The sequence below is a fragment of the Diabrotica virgifera genome, chromosome 6, assembly GCF_917563875.1.
Source record: "Diabrotica virgifera virgifera chromosome 6, PGI_DIABVI_V3a".
In the NCBI taxonomy this organism is placed as follows: Eukaryota; Metazoa; Arthropoda; class Insecta; order Coleoptera; family Chrysomelidae; genus Diabrotica; species Diabrotica virgifera.
The window spans coordinates 246,087,221-246,108,258 of NC_065448.1; the positions used below are offsets into that span (position 1 = coordinate 246,087,221).

Sequence of the window (21,038 nt, forward strand, 5' to 3'; positions counted from 1 at the left end):
AAAGAATATATTAGTGTTTTTAAATATATTTTTCTACAAACATGTTAAAAATGCAATTTTTAGGACTCCATAGGAGCGTTAAAAATGCTAATTTAAGGCACTAGTGCTTTAAAAATTTTAAGGCACTGCAGTTAAAAGTGAATTGTCAAATTGTGAAACGTCAAAATATTTATATTTCATTTATTAACATTAATATTAATAATACAACTTGCGCAATTTGAAAAAGGTGGTTTAAAAGGTTTTTTATTATAATTTTGTGTCTTTGGATTTGTCTTCTTTGGGCGTAAAATAATAAAACATCTATTTTTATATTTCACTTGTCACTGTGATGTATAATTATGTATATCTGAAAGGTAACTAGCATGCGGCTTGATGGCCTTGTTGGTAGAGCATTGGACCAGAGATAAAAAAATCGCGAGATTGCGGGTTCAAATCCCGGACGATTCATACTTTTTCCTTTTTTTTTTAATATTTGGCATTGTTTAGTTTTGGTTCATTTTTGGTAATTATTGTTAATTTTTTGTATTGTAACTGTTAAGTAGGTATATTTATTTCGTTGAAATTATATTATATTAGAAGTATAACTACTTACGTGCGTACAAAGTACACACACATTCTTTTTTGTATCTTGAAGGAACGGTCATTTACCTATCCAGCGATATAAAAATTTTTAAAATCGGTTGCCAAATGACTGAGCAATTAATTTTTAAAATGAGAGATGCAATGTGGAAATCACATAACAATATCATTTTGCTCAGTTATGTTATTTATGTATGTGTTATCCACGTTGCACCCCTCATTTTAAAAATAAATTACTCAGTGATTTGACAACCGATTTTGAAAAACTTTATATCGCTGGATAGGTGAATGATGTTTCTTTCAATATACAAAAAAATATACTGGGTGTTACATTAAACAAAAGTCAACAACGTTTTTTTCAAAAATCCGCCATTTTTTTTTCGTATTTGAAAGCGATATAAAAAATTCAATCCATTCAGACAAAACTTTTACTAAAATAAAACATTTCGATGAAAACCGCATATTTCTATCTTGAGGCGTTTAGAAGTTATAGGCAGTTAAAATGGGGGAAAATATAAGTGGACACCCGGTATAGCAGGAGACCTAAGCGCGATGGGCGTGGAGAATTGTATGGAGGTTGCTCAAGACAGAAAACAGTGGAGGCATGTTGTCGAGTCGGGTAAAACCCGCGAAAGGTTGTAACGCCACGGAGAGTAAGTAAGATGTCACCGTAGTATTTGTGGACAATCAAGAAGTCTTACAAGTTTTTATGAACATAATCACGTATAACAATCAACAATATGGACTAACTATAAACGTAAAGAAGACAAAGCTTATGATAATTAGTAATAAAAAGATAACCAAAATAACCAAGAAGGTTAACCAAAACCCTTTAAAAAGAGTGAGGTACTACATCTACCTCGGCACCATAATAATTGAAGAATGGGTCAACAACCAAGAGATAAGAGCGCACATCGGAAGAACTAGATCCACCATCAACTATATGGGGGTCTTGTTCAAGAGCCACTACCTCTTTCTCTCATAAAAGTAAGAATGTTGAGATGTTACGTCTTCTCTGTCCTTTTTTATGGTGTTGAATCGTAGACCTTGAACAAAGATGTGGCTATATAGTCCGTCCGCTATAACCTTTTCCGTGCGGTACGATCCATTTTCAATCAAATTAAGTCAAAACGGAAAGTGAAACGTACGCCGATGTGTGTAGTATATGGTATACAGTATACAAAATGTATATACACATCGACGCTCGTTTCAATTTTATATTTTGACTTAATTTGATTGAAAATGAATCGTATTGCATGGGAAAAGTTATAGCGGACGGACTATATTAGAGAATATTTAAAATTCTGTAAACTTATCGGATCACAATTGAGGAGGTCCTCAAACGAATGAGGATGAACCGAGAGGTGCTGGCCACCCTCAAATCTCGAAAGTTACAATAATTCTGACACATTATGTGAAATGATTCCAGATATAGGTAAACTCCTACAAGCCATTTTGCAAGGAAAGATATTTGGAAAGCAAGGTCCAGTAAGAAGAAGAACATTCTGGTTAAAGAACCTCAGAACCTGATCCAACACAACACCTGTGCAGCATTTTCGCGCAGGTAAGATAAAGATTGCCATGATGATCGCCAACATTCGTCACGTATAGTCACATCAAGAAGAAGAATACTGGTTGATAGGTTATATTATGATATTTTTTTTTAATCACAAACATACCGAGAATCGTTACGTTACTTAGTTACTGAAGAAACAACTACTAAAAGTACATCACTTAGATTAAATAATATACTAACTAAAATTAAACCAAAAACATCAGTAAAGTCCGATTTAATAGTTATTTATGATATAAGTGTTAAAAGTACACGTTTAAGGCACGCATGTGAAAGGAACTCGCTGTCGCTCATTCTGCAATTCACATGAGTGCCTCAAAAATGTACTTTTTAACACGCATATCATACAATATTTTTTCTACAAACGTAATTAGAGGACAATATCTACAAAAACTTTTACTTGAACTTGACTGACATTCCATTTTTATATTTTTTTGACATTACATTAAAATTGCCTATACGGTCAATATGAACTGCAGTGCCTTAAAAATATTTTTTCTACGAGCGTGGAAAAATGTCTACTTTCGCGCACGCATTTTAGTTTAGAAAGTTTTACTTTTCCGCACGTGTTACTTTTCCGCACGCGTTTTACTTTTCCGCACGCGTTTAACTTTTCCGCACGCGTGTTAATTTAGATATGTTAATATGGTCTTGAAGTAATTATAATACATGCAATAAACTAATATTTAGATATTATTTACTAATTTATTTCAAATATATCTTATTGTGTTCATGTTAAAGTCAAATCAGTAGACAATAAAAGTGGTATTGAATCGTCGTCATGATAACCAATTATGCTGAAAATTTGCTCGTAGAAAAAATATTGTTCCTAACGCTTGCGGAAAGTCTCTTTTCCGCACTCGACTGCTTGCCAAACTCCCACTTCGCGTCGTTCGGCAAACTGCAGTCGCGTGCGGAAAAGTATGACTTTCTGCACTTGTTAGGAAAATAGCTATTAAAGCACTAGTGCCTTAAAGTAGCATTTTTACCGCTCGTATGGAGTGCTAAAAATTGCATTTTTAACACGGTTGTAGAAAAAAATATTTACCTTCCAAAAATTTTTAACTAGTAACTAACAAATTAAAAGTCTTAAAAATTGCATTGTTGTATTTAAATAAGACATACCTACATTATAATATATGACAATCATGTTGAAAATACAAGTCATGCCGTGAGAAACTTTTTTCACCAATAGCAATAGATCAATGAAAACATTTTTTGGTTATAAATAAACGTAAAAAAAACCAAAAAGTACATTAATTACTGGAATTGACTTACTAGTACCACAAATAAACGATATAAACACCACAACAAACAAAAGTAATATTGAGATTTGAAATAGTTTTGTGGACAACGATTTTCCATCCTAATACAAATATTAAGAAAAAATTGATTGGAATTTCAACAGTTTTTACCGCATAGTAGAAACCAAAACAGTTACGGTACGTTACTACCGGTCACCGGTGCGGTCGGGTCGTTTGACAAAATATAATGATTGTCTTGCTAAATATCTCTCATAAATGTTCTAATTTGTTTCTGAAATTTGTTCTAGTTTTGTTTAATTACAATCTTGTTTATATATGACAAATATTTTTTTTTCGACCGCTTTTGTAGGGGGCCCGCGGATTCTTACATTTTAGTATACTAAATCCACAAGGAAATTGAATTCATGGAGCTGGCTGTAGGTTAGGGTGGATCGATTATCGCAAAATTTTAAAAAAATTGACACATCGATTTGGAATACCCACCAAAAGTTACCTTTAGTAACGGCAATAAAAAAGTGTTATTACAACTTTTTGATAAAATGACATCTTCTGCCCTCTACAGGCCTTTGAAAATCGAAAAAAAATGGAGTAATAATTACAAAATAAAAAAAATTGACAAATTGATTTGGAATACCCACCAAAATTTACCTTTAGTAACAACAATAAGAAAGTTTTATTACGACTTTTGGTTAAAATTACATCTTCTGTCATCTACAGGCTTTTGAAAAACGAAAAAAAAAATTGGCTTTATTAACAGAATCCCGGTTCTGGCGGTCCTGGTTTGTTAAGTCTAGTCCAATCTTAGGGGTGCGGGGGTGCTGCGCCTTTGGACTTTCAGTAATGTTTATTAGTCCTACACTTTCAATGTTCACAAAATTATTTTAAACTTCTTTCCTGGGCCAAAGTTATTGACCACTATGGCCTATCGGACAGATCTGCAGCAGCTGTGGCAATAGCAGCGCTACAAGACCTCGGAATTGTTACCAACGCTAACACGAAAAATATGATAGACAGAAACAAACTGAGAAGAGCAAGAGACCAATCAAGAAAAGGTTTTATGCAAAACTTCCTCGAAACTTTGAGGACCATATATTTTGACAGAAGGAAAGTTAAAACCTTTGTTACCGAAAATATTGAAGGCAAGCACCACAGAAGAACCACAATCGAAGAGCATGTTTCATTAGTTCAAGAGCCAGGCTCCATATTTTTAGTCCTTTTCTGAATCGACTCTAAGCATTTGTCGAAGTATTGTGAACTTTTTAGAGAGTTGTAGGTATAATGTAGAAAAACTAGTGGTAGTAGGATGTGACGGAACTGTGGTAAATACGGGAAGAAAAAATGGTGTAATTTCTCAAGTAGAGTTAAAGTTAGGCCACCCTTCACAAAGATTTGACTGACAGCTTCAATCTAATGAATTGTCTTTAAGGCATCTTTTCCAAAAGCTTGACGGTCAAACTCAAGGTCCAAGAGCTTTTTCAGGAACTATAGGAAATAAAATAGTGCCGATTTAATTGAATTAAGTGCCGATCAGAAATATTTGTTTCAAATTTGTGTCGCAATTTCTACAGGTGAATTTTCTGTTGATTTATTAAACCGAAGCTCTGGAAAGTTAAGTCATTATCGATGGCTCACGTTGGCAAATCGCATTCTACGCCTTTATGTTAGTACTGAAAATCCAACATCAGGATTAAAGGAACTGGCCAAATTTATTGTCACGGTTTATGCTCCTTTATGGTTTCAGATCAAATGCAATTCATCATGTGTGAATAGTGTGAATCGTGCAAAGCATGTTTAACAAACAATAAAGAGTAGTCGATACCTAGAGAAAAATTTGAAAAATGTTATAGACCCTGAAATTCAAAGAAATGCATATTTTGTACATCCGGAAAAACTTCTGCTATGTATGCTGCATGACACTCGCCAGCATATAAGAGAGCTTGCACTTCGTCGCATTCTTAATGCAAAAACTAAGGCCAATAATGATTCATCTAACATCCGACCTTTTATTATTCCACAAATTAATTTTGACGCAGATGACTATGTTGATCTTATTGATTGGCAAAACAATAAAATAACTTGTCCTCCATTGCCTCTAGGTTTGAAAGTAGAGGATCTCCTGAGAAATGTGAAATCTTATTTCCGGATCTCCTGAGAAAATCATTGATATCGCTGCATTTCCCTGTCACACCCAATCTGTAGAGAGAATCGTGATTCTCGTAACTGAAGCATGTTCATCGGTTATTAGGTCACAAAAAATAGAGTTTTATCAAGCCAAAAATTGATTCGCGCAAAGATGTGCCAAAATTTGAGTACAAAAAAGACTCCAAATAATAAATATTCAAAATTAAGGGGGAGGGTAGGGAGTGTGTGGAAGAATAAATATGACACATTTCAAAAATAATTCAGTTGGATATCATTTTTATAATAATAATACATATGTACTTATTACTTAACTTTTCAATTAGAATCATGAGTTCGCATTTTTTATTTTTTTTTTATTTTTTCAACCCCCGGTAGAGGGCAGAAGATTAAATTTTTTTGAAAAATCGCAAATAAAGATTAGGTTTGTAACACTAATTTGCAACTTTTGCGCACTATTCCAAAACAGTTTTCGAAACTTTGATTTTTCGATCCATCCTAATGTAGGTATACCATGAATCACAAAAAATGTAAAATTTGTTTGTAAAAAGTATCTTTAAAATATCCCTTATAACGGCTACATCAAGACAACAACAGTTTTCGGAATAAGAATTCCATCATCAAGTTTTAAATTCGAAAGAGCATGCCTGAGCCACCAAAATAATAGGGTGAATACCCTTTGAAGTAGTTAATGTCTACAAAGATTATACAAAGTGTTGTTTTAAGGTTAGAATGTTTTAAAATTTCCTAGATTTGACTTCAGGCAATATACAGGGTGTAACGAAAATACAGGTCATAAATTTAACCACATATTCTGGGACCAAAAATAGTTTGATTGAACCTAACTTACCTTAGTACAAATGTGCATATAAAAAAAGTTACATCCCTTTGAAGTTACAAAATGAAAATCGATTTTTTTCAATATATCGAAAACTATTAAAGTTTTTTTATTGAAAATCGACATATAACATTCTTATGACAGTAGCATCTTAAGAAAAAATTATAGGGAAATTTGGACACCCTAAAAAAATTTTATGGGGGTTTAGTTCCTTTAAACCCCCCAAACTTTTGTGTACGTTCCAATTAAATTATTATTGTAGTACCATTACTTAAACACAATATTTCTAAAACTTTTTTTGGTCTTAGTACTTTTTCGAAAAGTCAGTTTTTATCGAGATATTTTGAATATTTGTCAAATCCACCACATATTTGTATATGGTTAAAAGTACGATTATGGAGACTTGGTAATAATATGAAAATTTATGTATGATTTACATTTTTAGGTATATTTTGAACCGTATTAAAAAAGAAGCCATATCTCGATAAAAGGTGCCTTCTCGAAAAAATACAAAGAGGCAAAAAAGTTTTAAAAACATTTTGTTTAACTAATGGTATCGCAGTAATAGTTTAATTGGAGCGTAAACAAACATTTGGGGGGTTTAAAGAACAAAACCCCCATAAAATTTTTATGTAAACATATTAAAAGAGAAGCTGCAACTCGATAAAAACTGCCTTATCGAAAAAATACTAAGAGCCAAAAAAGTTTTAAAAATATTTAATTTAACTAATGGTATTACAATAATAATTTAATTGTAACGTAAAGAAAAGTTTGGGGGGGTTTAAGGGAACAAAACCCCCATAAAATTTTTATGGGGAGCACAAATTACACTATAATTTTTCTTTAAGATGCTCCTGTCATAAGAATGCCACATATCCATTTTCGATAAAAAATCTCTAATAGTTTTTGATATATTCGAAAAAATCGATTTTTATTTTGTAACTTCAAAGGGCTATAACTTTTTTTCTGTGCATATTTGTACTAAGGTAAGTTAGGTTCATTCGAACTATTTTTGGTCCCAGAATATGTGATTTAATTTATGACCTGTATTTTTGTTACACCCTGTAAAATTCTGCCCCACTTTTTTCCCACAATAATTGAAACCCACATGGGGCACAATTATATGTTGCCTGAAATTAAATCTAAGAAAATTGAAAACACTCTAATTTTAAAACAACACTATGTACAATCTTTGTAAACATTAACTCCTTTAAAGGGTATCCACCCTATTATTTTGGTGGCTCAGGAAAACTATTTCGAATTTAAAACCTGATGATGGAATTCTTATTCCGAAAACCTTTGTTGTCTTGATGTAGCCTTTTTGGGGATATTTTTAAATAGACCTTTTACAAACAAATTTTGTATTCTTTAAATTATACTATTGTAACTTAAAAGAGTAGCTTACAACTATCTTTTAGTCCTCTAGGTGCCCCTGAGTCTGAAAGATTCCCCTCGAAATGGTTAAAAATAGCCCTTTTTACTGATTTTACTTTTACTGAGTTTTATTAGAACCGATTTTATCGCACAAGGTGTCATTTTTCTTGTTAGAATGTCAACTTTTTGTTGAAATAATTTGCAAAATCTTAAAATATGTATTTTATGGGTTAAGAAGAACGAAAAGAAACAAAATTTTATTATTTTCAATGAATCGTCAAAATTTAACTAAACGAGTATTTGCAAATTAAAATCCTTCTCATGAATCTACCTCAAAATCAGGTCACAAATGACAAAAAGTTTGATTTTTGAAAAATTAGGTATTTTTAAGCAGCTGTATCTTGCTGTTAATGCTCGTTTTAAAGGTATTTCAAAACCCTTTAATTTACCGCTTTCTGCTACTTTTTCCTCGTTTAGATAAATTTTAACCATTAGTTGAAAATTATTTATGAACATTTTGTAAATCTTCTTTTCGTTCTTCTTAAATATAATACAACGTTTTTTACGGTTTTGTAAATTATTTCATTAAAAAGTTGACATTATTATAAGAAATATAAGACTTCGTGGGATCAAATCCGTCCACTGGGCTCAGAGATACAGCTCACCAAATATAGCGTAAAAAGGTTTTCTCCCTTTCGAGTGGATTTCAAGCCCAAGGTCACCTAGAGAGCTAAAAAATTTCTATAGGCTACTTCTTACTATTATTCCAGAAAGCCACTGCGCATTCGCTAAGAAAAATATTCTGATTCGGTTTTCTTGTACAATCTTACTCAAAAAGGACACCTTTTAACAAATTTGCATGTTGCTAGGTCCAAAAATGGGTCAAAAATTATTTAAACGTTTATTTTTGTTATTTTTCCTAAAATTGTTTTTTTTTACATCGAATAAAGTTTTTTAGGTTTTTTGGATCATTCCAAATAGAAAAGGTCTGTAGTGACATTTCTCCAAAGTTGATAGTTTTGACATATAAGCGATTAAAAATTGCGAAATCGGCCATTTGTAACCCTCATAAACTATGTGAAAAACTGAAAATTTCAATGTTACCAAGGTGGGTTGATATTATATAAAGCGGGTGCGACACTATTTTCAACCGTTGCAGTTGCATGTATATGTAATATGCGTAAATATGCTGAAAAATATTCTGATTCAATTTTTTTTCACCATCTTGCTTGAAAAGGTTCCCTATTAACAAATTGGCATGTTTCCAGCGTCAAAAATGGGTCAAAAATTTTTTTAAACAATTTTTTTAAACTTCAAATATTTTCCGATTACATCTACATTCAACGGTTGAAAATATTGTAGCGCCCACTGGATTAGCAATTAAAAAACAGGGATTTTCGATATGGTATTGCAAAAAGCTCTTCGGGATTTCTTCAACTGATGTTCATATAATATCTGCGTACCTTGGTAGCATTGAAATTTTTGGTGTTTCACTTAGTTTTTAAAAGTTAAAAATGGCCGATTTCGCAATTTTTAAATTTTTAATCGCTTATAAGTCCAAAAATTATCAACTTTAGAGAAAAGTCACGAAAGAACTTTTCTGTTTGGAATGATCCAAAAAACCTAAAAAAACTTTGTTCGGTGCAAAAAAAAATAATTTTAGAAAAAAAACAAAAAAAAACATTTAAACAATTTTGATTCACTTTTGGACCTGGCAACATGCAAATTTGTTAAAAAGGGTCCTTTTTGAGTAAGATTGTACAAAAAATCCGAATCAGAATATTGTAATATACTAAAATTTGATATTGGTAGAAAAGTAAAAATATTGCTCAATTATAAATAATATAATTATATAAAATATGTAATTATGAAACATTTCACTTAAAATGGGGAAATCATGTTTCAAAGCCGATATTTCCGGAATTAATAGAATTACACATACACAAACCTCGGTATTTTTTTATCGTTTCCAAATATATATTAAACAAAAAATATTGCTTTCACAATCTCCAATAAAATTGTAAAATTTTGCAAGTTCTAGATGTACGCTTTATTATATTTAACGCCGTATGACCTAGTTCCTTTTGAGAATTATTTTTTTGCAGTTGTGTTTTTTACTATATTTTTTTTATATGAGTCCAATAAAATTCAATTACTACACTGACCTACTATTTTTATAATATTTAGACAATGATCTAGTTCAACAGGTTGCACGAAAACGGATTATGGCGTAGACCATATAATTTTGAACCATAGTGAATCTTGTACTAATAGTGGAGTCACTGAAGGTGGATATGAGCTATTACCTCCGATTTCGTTGAACCCCCATCGATTTGCATGAAAATTGGTGAGTGGTTAGAGGATATCTCAAGGAACAAAGGTGACATGGTGCCAACTTGCGCTTTTTCCCTGGGGGTTGATACCACCCCTTCTCGGGAGTGAAAATTATTTTATTAAAATAATCCCATAACAAAAAATGTTACTGTTTTTTTTAATAACTCCGTTCGCGTTCACGATATCAGGTTCATCTAAAAACTATTTGAAAGTTAATTTCAAGTGATATTGAAGCGCGTTGGAGCTAATATTTTAAATCTCTTACTTTTTTAAAAATAAAAGGTTAAATAACCCCGGTTGCATGGTTCTCACAGCAAAATTTAAGATTTAAACGTTTCTATCTCGGTTATTTTTTATCCTATAGAAATAGTAAAACAGGTAAAATATTTGACACAGAAAAAACTAAAATTGGGTTATATATAATTTTTTACGTTTATTGAGTATTTTTGGAGTTATTGTCAAAAGAATATTAGAATTACAATAATTTTAAAAATTATGACTTTTTTAAATTATATTTTTTTTCAAAAATATGCATTCTGAACCGGTCAAAATTATCGGAAACATTACTCATGCTAATATAAAAAAGTTTTTGTAAGGACTACTATAAATTTTAATTTTTGTGGAAATGGTAGTCCTGTCGCCAGGGGGGGTACAACGGCCTCGTTAATTCAGATGGACTTACCCAAGTTTTTTTTATGTATTTTGACCCGTAGAACCCGAATTTTTTGGGTAACAGTTGATCCGGATGTCGATAAGATTGTTATAGACCAAGAACTTGAGGAATCAAATAACAGCGATTTTTGGCAAAACAAAACAATATTTTGTATTTTTTGGGTCATTTTAAGCAAAAAATATTTCTACAAGTTTTTTAGTAGGATGCACAGTTTTCGAGATAAACGCGGTTGAACTTTCAAAAAATCGAAAAACTGCAATTTTTAAACCCGAATAACTTTTGATTAAAAAATAAAATAGCAATTCTGTTTAGCGCCTTTGAAAGTTCAAGTCAAATTATGTCGGTTTTGATTATTTGCATTGCTAAAAATTTATTGTGTTATTGTTAAACAAAGCTACAAACAACTAGTGCGTGAGTGATGTTTCTATGATTTCTCATTTAAAATCGAACGAGTAGGTAGAATAGGTACTAGTGCAATCAAGACTATTTCTACGTTACATGCGTTAAAACGCATGTAAAAGCACGGGAAACCCTACGTGTTTATAGCTTTGTTAAACAATAAAAAAATAAATTTTTACCAACGCAAATAATCAAAACCGATATAATTTGACTTAAACTTTCAAATGCGGTAAGCAGACTTGCTATTTTATTTTTTAATCAAAAGTTATTCGGGTTCAAAAATTGCAATTTTTCGATTTTTTTAAAGTTCAACCGCGTTTATCTCGAAAACTGTGCATCCTACGAAAAAACTTGTAGAAATATTTTTTACTTAAAATGGCCCAAAAAATACAAAATATTGTTTTGTTTTGCCAAAAATCGCTGTTATTTGATTCCTCAAGTTCTTGGTCTATAACAATCTTATCGACATCCGGATCAACTGTTACCCAAAAAATTCGTGTTCTACGGGTCAAAATACATAAAAAAAACTTGAGTAAGTCCATCTGAATTAACGAGGCCGTTGTACCCCCCCTGGCGACAGGACTATGGCGTATGTTTTATTTTTCACTTTTTCCTAAAAAATTCGAAACTGTTCTTTTATTTTCATTATAACTTGCTTAATTTTGACGCTATGACCTTGTTCTGAAGCTCATTTGATAGGTATTCCGAAGTACTTTGGCAAATGTTTAGCAGGAATATTTTATAGATGCATCGTTTTCCCGTTATTTAAGCTTGAATACTTAGATTTGAGTACTCGTCGAAAAAAATACACATTCAATTGCCAATAACTCACTTTGAACTAACATTAGTTTAGTTCTTTATGTAAGGAGTGTATTCAATGTATTATTATCTTTTTTGCTTTTAGCTTTTGCTATATAGCTTATAGTTTTTGATTTATACGTGAAAACCCGATTTAAAACATTCATTTTTTTACGAAAAAATAAAATTTTTGCTCTTTAGTACCTCAAAAAGTGTTGATTTATTTTAATAAATTTATATAACAAATTTTGCTTATAATTTGTCCCTCTATCGACTTATGGTATTATTTTTAATAAAATAATTTTCACCCCGAGAGGGGGTGGCATCCATCCCCAGGGTAAAAGCGCAAGTTGGCATCATACCTTTGTTCCTTGAGATATTCTCTAATTACTCACCAATTTTCATGACAATTGATGGAGGTTCAACGAAATCGGAGGTGAAAACCTTCAGTGACTGCACTATAATAAGTCCATCAAAATATACATGCTGCGGTAGCTAGGTCACTTAGAAATAATGAACGAGATGGAGCCGTCGAAAAACATTTATAACTAAAGACAGGATGGAGTGAAGAGAAGTGGCAGGCTGAGAGCACGATTTAAGGACCAGGTGGAAGACGACTTATGAGTATTAAGAGTACGAAATTGGAAGACCAAGGCCAAGGATAGGACGGAATGGAAGCTGATTTCAGAACAGGCCCATACTCACCAGGGGTTGTAGAAGCAATGATTATGATGCTACTATAATAGGTCAGCTACAGTTAGACAATAATTAAAGGCATTCGTAGAATTTACATGAATACATCACAACACTTTATATGGCATTCATAGATTTTTGCATCTTGTGATACATGTCATACAGCATAGAGTGTTTATGAAGCCAGCTTTCAAAATCAGAAAAAAAAGAATAAAGACAAATATATGGTTATTTTATACCTTCAACAAGAAAAGCATAACTCCGGATTTATGTTAGGACGGGGCGTGTACGACACGATCTGTGGAACAATAGACAGAGCACGTCCCCGTTGTCGCCAGGTTCCGTTGTACTATAAACCAATGTCTTTCACATCACACGATTTTTCAACGTGCGTCGCAAGACAGCCATATCGTCCACGACCCGTCCTAAGATAAATCAGCTAAACGCTAGACATAATTCACAGTTTTAAATTAGAAATCAACCTCGATGGATGTAATTAGCAATTGCTCCTAAAAAACTGTTGTTTTACAAGTAAATATCAACAATTAATTATTAAAGTTATATCAAATAAGCTGAATTAGTACAAGGAATTTGAAGATCATCTTTCTTTTTTGGAAAAACAATTTGTTTGTCTATAAATTGCAATAATTGCAATGCAAAGTTTGTACCTTTAGTTTTTCTTTTTTAAACAAAAACTTGAAGCAATTAGGACAAATTGATAGTGATAGATAAGTAATTACCATATACCAGTGAAGTGACTTACTATCTTTATTAAAGGGTTTATTTTTGACATTTTGTTGAATATTCAAATATGAGCAAATGCTTGTTATGCAAGAAAGATGCTGCAGAGGATAAGACTTCTTTCAAGTGTGATGGATGTAAGAGGGCTATACATATTAATTGTGCCAGTATAACAGCTACAGAAGTAAGATGTCTTCAATTGGCAGCAGATACTAGGAAATTAAAATATTTCTGTGAGGATTGTGAGCAAGGTTTACTGTTAGTACCAATTTTGAAGTCTATGGTTGAAGATCTAAAGATTGAGGTAGAGAAACTTAAGTGTGCCAATGAAAAATCCTTACACGAAAAGGATAATCAGATTTGTGATCTAAGGAAGACTATTGATGCACTGAAATGCAACTCCAATGCGCCAGGTTTGCCATTTGAGGAAATGTTCATAGAAATAAATGATAGAATTGTAAAATCTAACAATATTATGTTATTCAATGTTCCCGAATTGAATTCTGAGAATATTGAAGATAGGATAAAACAAGACAAAGCCAAAGTCGAGGAAATTATGAAACAAATGGGAAAAGATGAAGCGTTGGAGGATTTAGTGAAGGTTGTTCGAGTAGGAAAGAACACGGGTGGTAAGTCTCGTCCACTTAGAGCTATTTTTTCCAATAATGGTGTTGTTAAGGACATTTTAAGGAGTAAGAAAAGACTACAGAACTCAACAATCAAAATAAAGAGTGATCAAACAAATATGCAAAGGGATATGTTCAGTAAAGCTTGGAAAGAATTAAAAGACAGACAAAATAAAGGCGAAAAAGACATTGCCATAAAATACAGAAATGGTGTACCAAAAATTGAATCATTCAAGAAAGAAGGAAAAAACTAATCTCATCCCCATTACAAGTTTATTGTCAGAACGTCGGAGGACTTCGTACAAAAATTCAAGATCTGATTAGTTCTATTTTATGTTCTGATTATGACATTTTTATATTTGTTGAAAGTTGGTTACACGAGGATATTTTAGATAGTGAAATTAAAATACCTTCATATAGAACTTTTAGATGTGATCGTGATAATAGTTATAAGTCAAGAGGAGGAGGTATTTTGATTGTTGTTAAAGACTACATTAAGGTAACTGTGCTGAAACCCTTGTACAAATCTATTGAACAACTTTTTCTTTTATGCTCATTTGGTAAAGAAAATTTTATAATTGGAGGGGTATATATTCCACCAAAATGTGTAGAACAAATATATGAACAACACTGTTTATCAGTCGAAGATATATCCCAAAGGTATAATCATCATAAGACATATATATTCGGAGACTTCAACCTTCCGGAAGCTTCATGGGATAACAATGAATCAGGTGTCTTGGTGAATTGTCCTCAAGGTTCACATGCATTGTACTTAGCTGAGTTTTATGGGTACTTGAATTTTTTCCAGATGATTAATATTCCAAATGAAAGAAATGTGTTTTTAGACTTAATATTTACAAATGTTTGTGATTTACAAGTAGCAAAAGCCTCAGATCCGATTTTTAAAAATAGTTATCATCACATAAGTTACACTTACAATATTAGTTTGTGTGAATATCGAGGTAAGTCATTAGAATATATTGAATTTTATCATGATTTTGTAAATGCAGACTATGAAGGTCTCAATAACTATCTTTCAATGATACCTTGGGAAGACCATTTGAATTTGTCAAATGTTGATGATGCTTTAACAGAATTTTACAACATACTTAATATGTCACTATCATTGTTTGTACCGGTGAAAAGATTTAAAACTTCTAGTTATCCAAAATGGTTTGATGCCAACTTGCGTTATTTAGTTGTACAGAAAAAAATTGCTCATAAAAATTATATAGCTTCCTGTAATCAAGAGGATTATGTGATTTTTTCAGAACTTAGGAGATTGTGTAAGGATCTATCAAATCAATGTTATAACACTTATCTGAATCAAGTAAATCATAATTTATGCAGTAATCCTAAGTACTTTTGGCAGTTTGTAAACAGTAAGAGAGCATCAAATGATTTACCAAACAGTATGTACTATGGTAATGCTATAGCAACAAACGGACAACAGATTGCAAACTGTTTCCGTCAATTTTTTTCAACAGTTTATTCGCCACAATCAAATATTAATAACTTGGAAGTAAAGGGAAACAACAATCTTTTTATACCTAATTTTTCAATATCAGTGAAAGATATTTTCAACAACATTTTATCCCTACCCAATAAGTTAAGCAGTGGTCCAGATGGTATTCCCGATTACTTTCTAAAGAACTGTATATATTCACTAACTAATCCTTTATATCTTCTTTTTGAGTCATCATTAAAGACATCAGTTTTCCTAACTTTATGGAAGCACTCTTATATCTGTCCAATTTTTAAATCAGGTAATAAACAAGACATAACAAATTATCGAAGCGTTTGTAAACAATCCTCTATACCAAAACTTTTTGATAGACTATTGCACGATCAATTAAAATTTTATTGTAAAGAGCGTCTAATACACAATCAACATGGATTTTCTCAGAATAAATCAACGGTAACAAATTTAGTACTCCTTGAACAAAAAATATTAAACGCGTTGGAGAATAAAAGTCAGATGGATACTATTTATACTGACTTCTCCAAGGCATTTGACAGAGTAGATCATAACATGTTATTGGGAAAATTAAATGCTTTTGGCTTCAGTCATCAATCCTTACAATGGTTCAATAGCTTTTTAAGAGATCGCACACAGCAGGTGAGAGTAGGTTGTTTTAATTCAAATATAATTCATGTGACATCAGGAGTACCCCAAGGAGCTCACTGTTCACCTTTGTTATTTAATATATTTGTGAACGATATATCAGAGTGTTTTAGAAATTGCGATTTCCTGATGTTTGCAGATGATTTGAAATTATTTAAATCCGTAGATTCAAATGTTGATGTAACATTAATTCAAGAAGATTTAGACCGGTTGAGTATTTGGTGTGAGAATAATATTTTGCATTTAAATGTTGCTAAATGCTGTTATATAAGCTTTTATAGAGGTAATAAAAAATATGATACTTCTTACACAATTAATGAAAATGAATTGTCTTATGTTAAAACAATAAAAGACTTAGGAGTCACATTTGATAAGCAGTTGCGTTTTGTGCAACATATAAATAGTGTAACAGTAAATGCATCAAAATCTTTGGGCTTTATCATTCGCAACTGTCTGAGACTATCTGTAGGGGCTTTAAGAACGGTATATTATGCTTTAGTTGTATCTAAAGTGGAATATGCATCTATTGTATGGTCTCCACAATACCAAGCTCATTCGACTACGTTGGAGAGATTGCAGAATAAATTTTTGAGATATTGTGCATACAAATTAAATATACGCATTACTAATCATGATTATACCTATATTTTAAAAACACTCAACATGAATTTATTAAAAACTCGACGAGATAACTCTGATTTGGTATTTGTGTTTAAATTAATAAATGGTTTAATTTGTTGTTCTGAACTTCTCCAATCTATTAATTTATATGTTCCCTCCAGAAGTCTCAGACATGTTGATTTGTTTTATATACCTTTTCATCGGACAAACTATGGTATGCATTCGCCCATTGAGCGAACACTAAAAATTATAAACGAGAATAACTTGGAAATGTTTGGTGTCTCCTTGGCTGGTTTTAAGAATCGGATTAAAAGAGCTTGACAGGTACTTTTTGTTTATTTGAACTGATTTGTGTAATAGATGTAATATGTGTAATGGATAACTATTAATATTTCGTTTTTGTTTAATAAGTATGTAATGAAGATTTATTTTACTCTAGTTTAGTAGATATTACAGAGATTGATTTTATACTGTATGTGTTGTAATGGGGGTAATCCCGTAAATAAATAAATAAATAAATAAATAAATAAATAAATAAATAAATAAATAATTTTATTTAAATTTTTGCTTAACTATTGAAAAATATTAAATCATACTTGAACTGAACAACACATATGAATAATTATATGTATTAGAAAGGTTTATAAATCAATAATTATTTGATATGAATTCTTTTAATATTATAAGCCCTATGCTGCTACAGTTTCTTCCAATCCCTCCAATCCAGTGTATCCTTTAATAACATTAGCACAACAACCTTATAACGATTACAACCTGAACTACAGCCGTTATTAAAAGATACGTCTGAAACCAGAACTCTACCATCCTCCAATAATCCCTATTGGACCAATCTACTGCCTCATCATGATATGTCCCTTACCAAATTTAACAAGGAAGATGGCAGTATTAATACATTAAGAAATCTCTTCCTAGAACTCATAAACAAAAATAAATATAACATAGTTCTTTACACTGACGCGTCAAAGTGTGAAAGTGGAGTTGGATATTATCTAACTACTCTTCAACAGCCTATCGAACTCTGTAAAATTTCTCCTTGGTGTAGTATACACCCTGGCGAACTACTAGCTATCGTGTGTACTTTCAAACATGCTCAAAAATATCCAAACACACACATAGCCATGTACTGATTCACTTTCCTCTATACACTCCATCAATAATGTAATCACCAACCATCCTCGTCCATGATATTCATGATATTTATCAGCTTCTTATAAATCAAAATACAAACGTCACTCTACATATTATGGGTACCATCCCATGTTAGGGTTAGTGGTAACGAAAAAGCCGATCGCGTTGCCAAAAAAGCTGCATCATCGATGAATACCATGATTAATATACAAATCTGCAATGATCTAAAAGCCAGACTGAACAAGCTCAATCTATCCACCTGGCAAATTCACTGGAATACAATTACTTCAGCGCTGCATGAAATTAAACCCTCAGTGAACCGATTTACCTGCCCTAGTTTATCTCGGAAAAATATGGCATTCATACGGAGACTGCGTATAGGACATACCCGTCTAACACATGGCTATAATCTGATGACATCACCTCCACTACCAAAATTTCAACACTGCAAGCCAACAGCTTGGTATCAGTCCTAACTTCAAAGAGGTCCTCAACAGCACAGACCAAATCAACATCATCAAATTCCTCGAGAAGAATCTAGTGTTAAACAAAATATAATTGTCAACTGTTTTTATTTACTTATGTTAAATGTTAACTACACTATTTGTAATTTATAGTATATACTACCCTGTAAACTGTAACTCGTGCTAATGACCATAAATGTCACAAGCACGTTAATTAAAAAAAATATTATAAGTACTTACTTTCGGTTCAGATTTCTGATATTTGTAGTTTCTAAAATCTGATGTGGAGTTAATTCTTCTTGGTAGAAAATAAGCAGATGGAACATCATTAGTTGATATGGCGTGTCTGACTCGTATATTATTTTTTGATCTTTCTAAGATGTCCTCTGAGCTGGCTAGTGATAAGTCATCTCCTTTAATTCTAATAGGTACAGTTCTTATTGAGGGTGTCTATAAAAAAAAAACAAGAAAATAAAAAATTATAAAAAATGAATATGGATAAATGTTTCACAATTTCATTTACGAAATAAAAAATCAAAGAAACTTGAGAAACTCAAGAAGATTTAAAAAAATGCATCATGAGGTGTTTAGGAGGTACCTACTATTTAAATATAAATATTATAAAATATTAAATAAAAATATATCAAATTTAATACCATAATTGAAAATAATACCATAATTTCCACTGGAAATCTAAACGTAAAAATAAACTTATTAATAAAGTAATATTGTGGCTTATTCCCAGTAAAGATAGCAGATTTTAGTAAGAAACTAGCTTCAAAACAATAATATATAATATATTTTTTTAATGGCATGGACTTTATGTCATTCAGCCAGTCACAACATGAGGTACTTAGTGTCATATGTAGTGTGTGTGTTGAGTAAATGTCTTGTTTCAGATTATTTTAAGTTGTTTTTCTCCCATTTGGTATCCTTTTTTGTTCTTACTTTTTTTATTATTTCATCCATGATCTGGTTGAACAATAGAGGACTCAGGGATTCCATTTCCAGCTTCAATTGCGTCAGTTAGTTCTTCATCTGCTTTTACTCTTACGCTTATTGTGTTGAAAAATCCAAATTGGCAAGGTTAGCAACCTACCATTCGTAAAAACGAATACTGCTCAAAGAAACAATGTGAAATCCAAATATGTATCGATAAAAACAAAGTTAAGGATACATAAATCAGCAATAAGACCCACAGTGATGTATGGTAGAGAAGTATGGACCATGAAAAAACAACTACAAAGAAATTGGAGAGGTTGAAAAAAGGAAATGTTCTGAGATACATATGGACGAAAAAAGTCTCATCAGTCGCTTCATAAAGGCACAGTAAGTGATATGAATGGGAACCGTTATAATAATGGAAAGGAAGACGATGCCAAAGATTATCCTTCAACGGGGTCTAATCACGAGAAGAAGAAGAGGACGACTCAAACACAGATGGTTTGATAGCGTACAGGAAGATACACAGGGAGTTGATGGTTGGGAAGGAATAGCAGTAAGTAGGCAAGGAGCATGATTAAAATAAGCCACCCCACGTGATACAAATTTCCAATATATGTGTTATATTAATTGTATTTTAGCCCCAGGCCTGCAAGGAATGTTGAGCTTTGTAAATAAATAAAAATACTCGTTATGAAATAACTACTAGTCTAACGAGTCCGTCAGATGGCTCAGTGGGCTGAGGTGCACTCGATAGACAAATCTAGCGAATATACGATCGAGGTTCGAGCCCCAGCTCGGTCATTTGAAAAATAAAAACGTCAACGTCGTAGTATAAAATTTTATGTAGAATCTACGACTTGGTCTGGAATAAACTGGCGTCTGATCGGCCTATGGAGGAGCGGTACGGCAAGGGATAAGGGCTTGCAACTTGGTGATACTCCTCCGTAGATCCCTACCGAAGAGCGTTGACGCCTAAAAACGGTGTATGTATACATACATATTAAATAACTATTTTACTTACCCCTTCACTGTCGGAAATATCTTCAATTGTGAATATTTTCTCAGGTCTTTCAGAAGCAGCATTATTTGTAGGTGGGTTATTTAAATTGAACTCATCCCTTTCTGAGTTTTCCGGCAATGTGACATTTTCTGGCATCTTGCCAGTAACTCCCAATTAAATGTATCAAAAAAAAACTATTTTGTTAACAAAATTATGTTCTTAACAAGCTACGAATAAATTTATCAAAAGAAAACTGGCGACACTGATATTCCTGTTAAAATTTTACACAACCAAATGATCCTACAAAGCTACCGATTCCACAAAACGAAAATATCGATAAGAATACAAATTTATTGCGGGATTTACTTTAAGTAATTAATAAGCAATTTATAAGTTATCAGAGAGCAATAAACAAAGAGTATTACTTATAATTGTTGGCTGATTTACTGCATTCAGCAATACAGGTAATATTTTTTGCCAAATATTTGTTTATATTGTACGTTTTATTGATTTTATCTGAATGTGATTAATATAGTCAGTAAATTACTCTATTGTTATTTATTGTCAGGAATCATAAATTTTAGCAGAAGATAGACGAGTTTTTGACGCATTATTATTTTTATGTTTAAATTTCAGAAATATTTATCTATTAAAAAAAGTCCAGATGACAGCGAGAATGAAAATGTAATCACTCATTTG

The 21,038-nt window shown here is 31.9% G+C and overlaps 1 protein-coding gene across 1 annotated transcript in view; it reads right to left on the reverse strand.

Annotated features, from left to right (window-relative positions):
- Positions 1-20,781, reverse strand: part of LOC126887486 (proton channel OtopLc-like) — a 69,938-nt gene extending 49,157 nt beyond the window's left edge. Inside the window, exons 1-2 of the mRNA XM_050655054.1 lie at positions 20,361-20,781; positions 18,635-18,844 (exon numbers count right to left, since the gene is read on the reverse strand). Of these exons, the coding sequence (XP_050511011.1) occupies positions 18,635-18,844; positions 20,361-20,495 (345 nt within the window). The 5' untranslated portion in view covers positions 20,496-20,781. The remainder of the gene's footprint in view (positions 1-18,634; positions 18,845-20,360) is intronic.
- Positions 20,782-21,038: the final 257 nt, after the last annotated feature.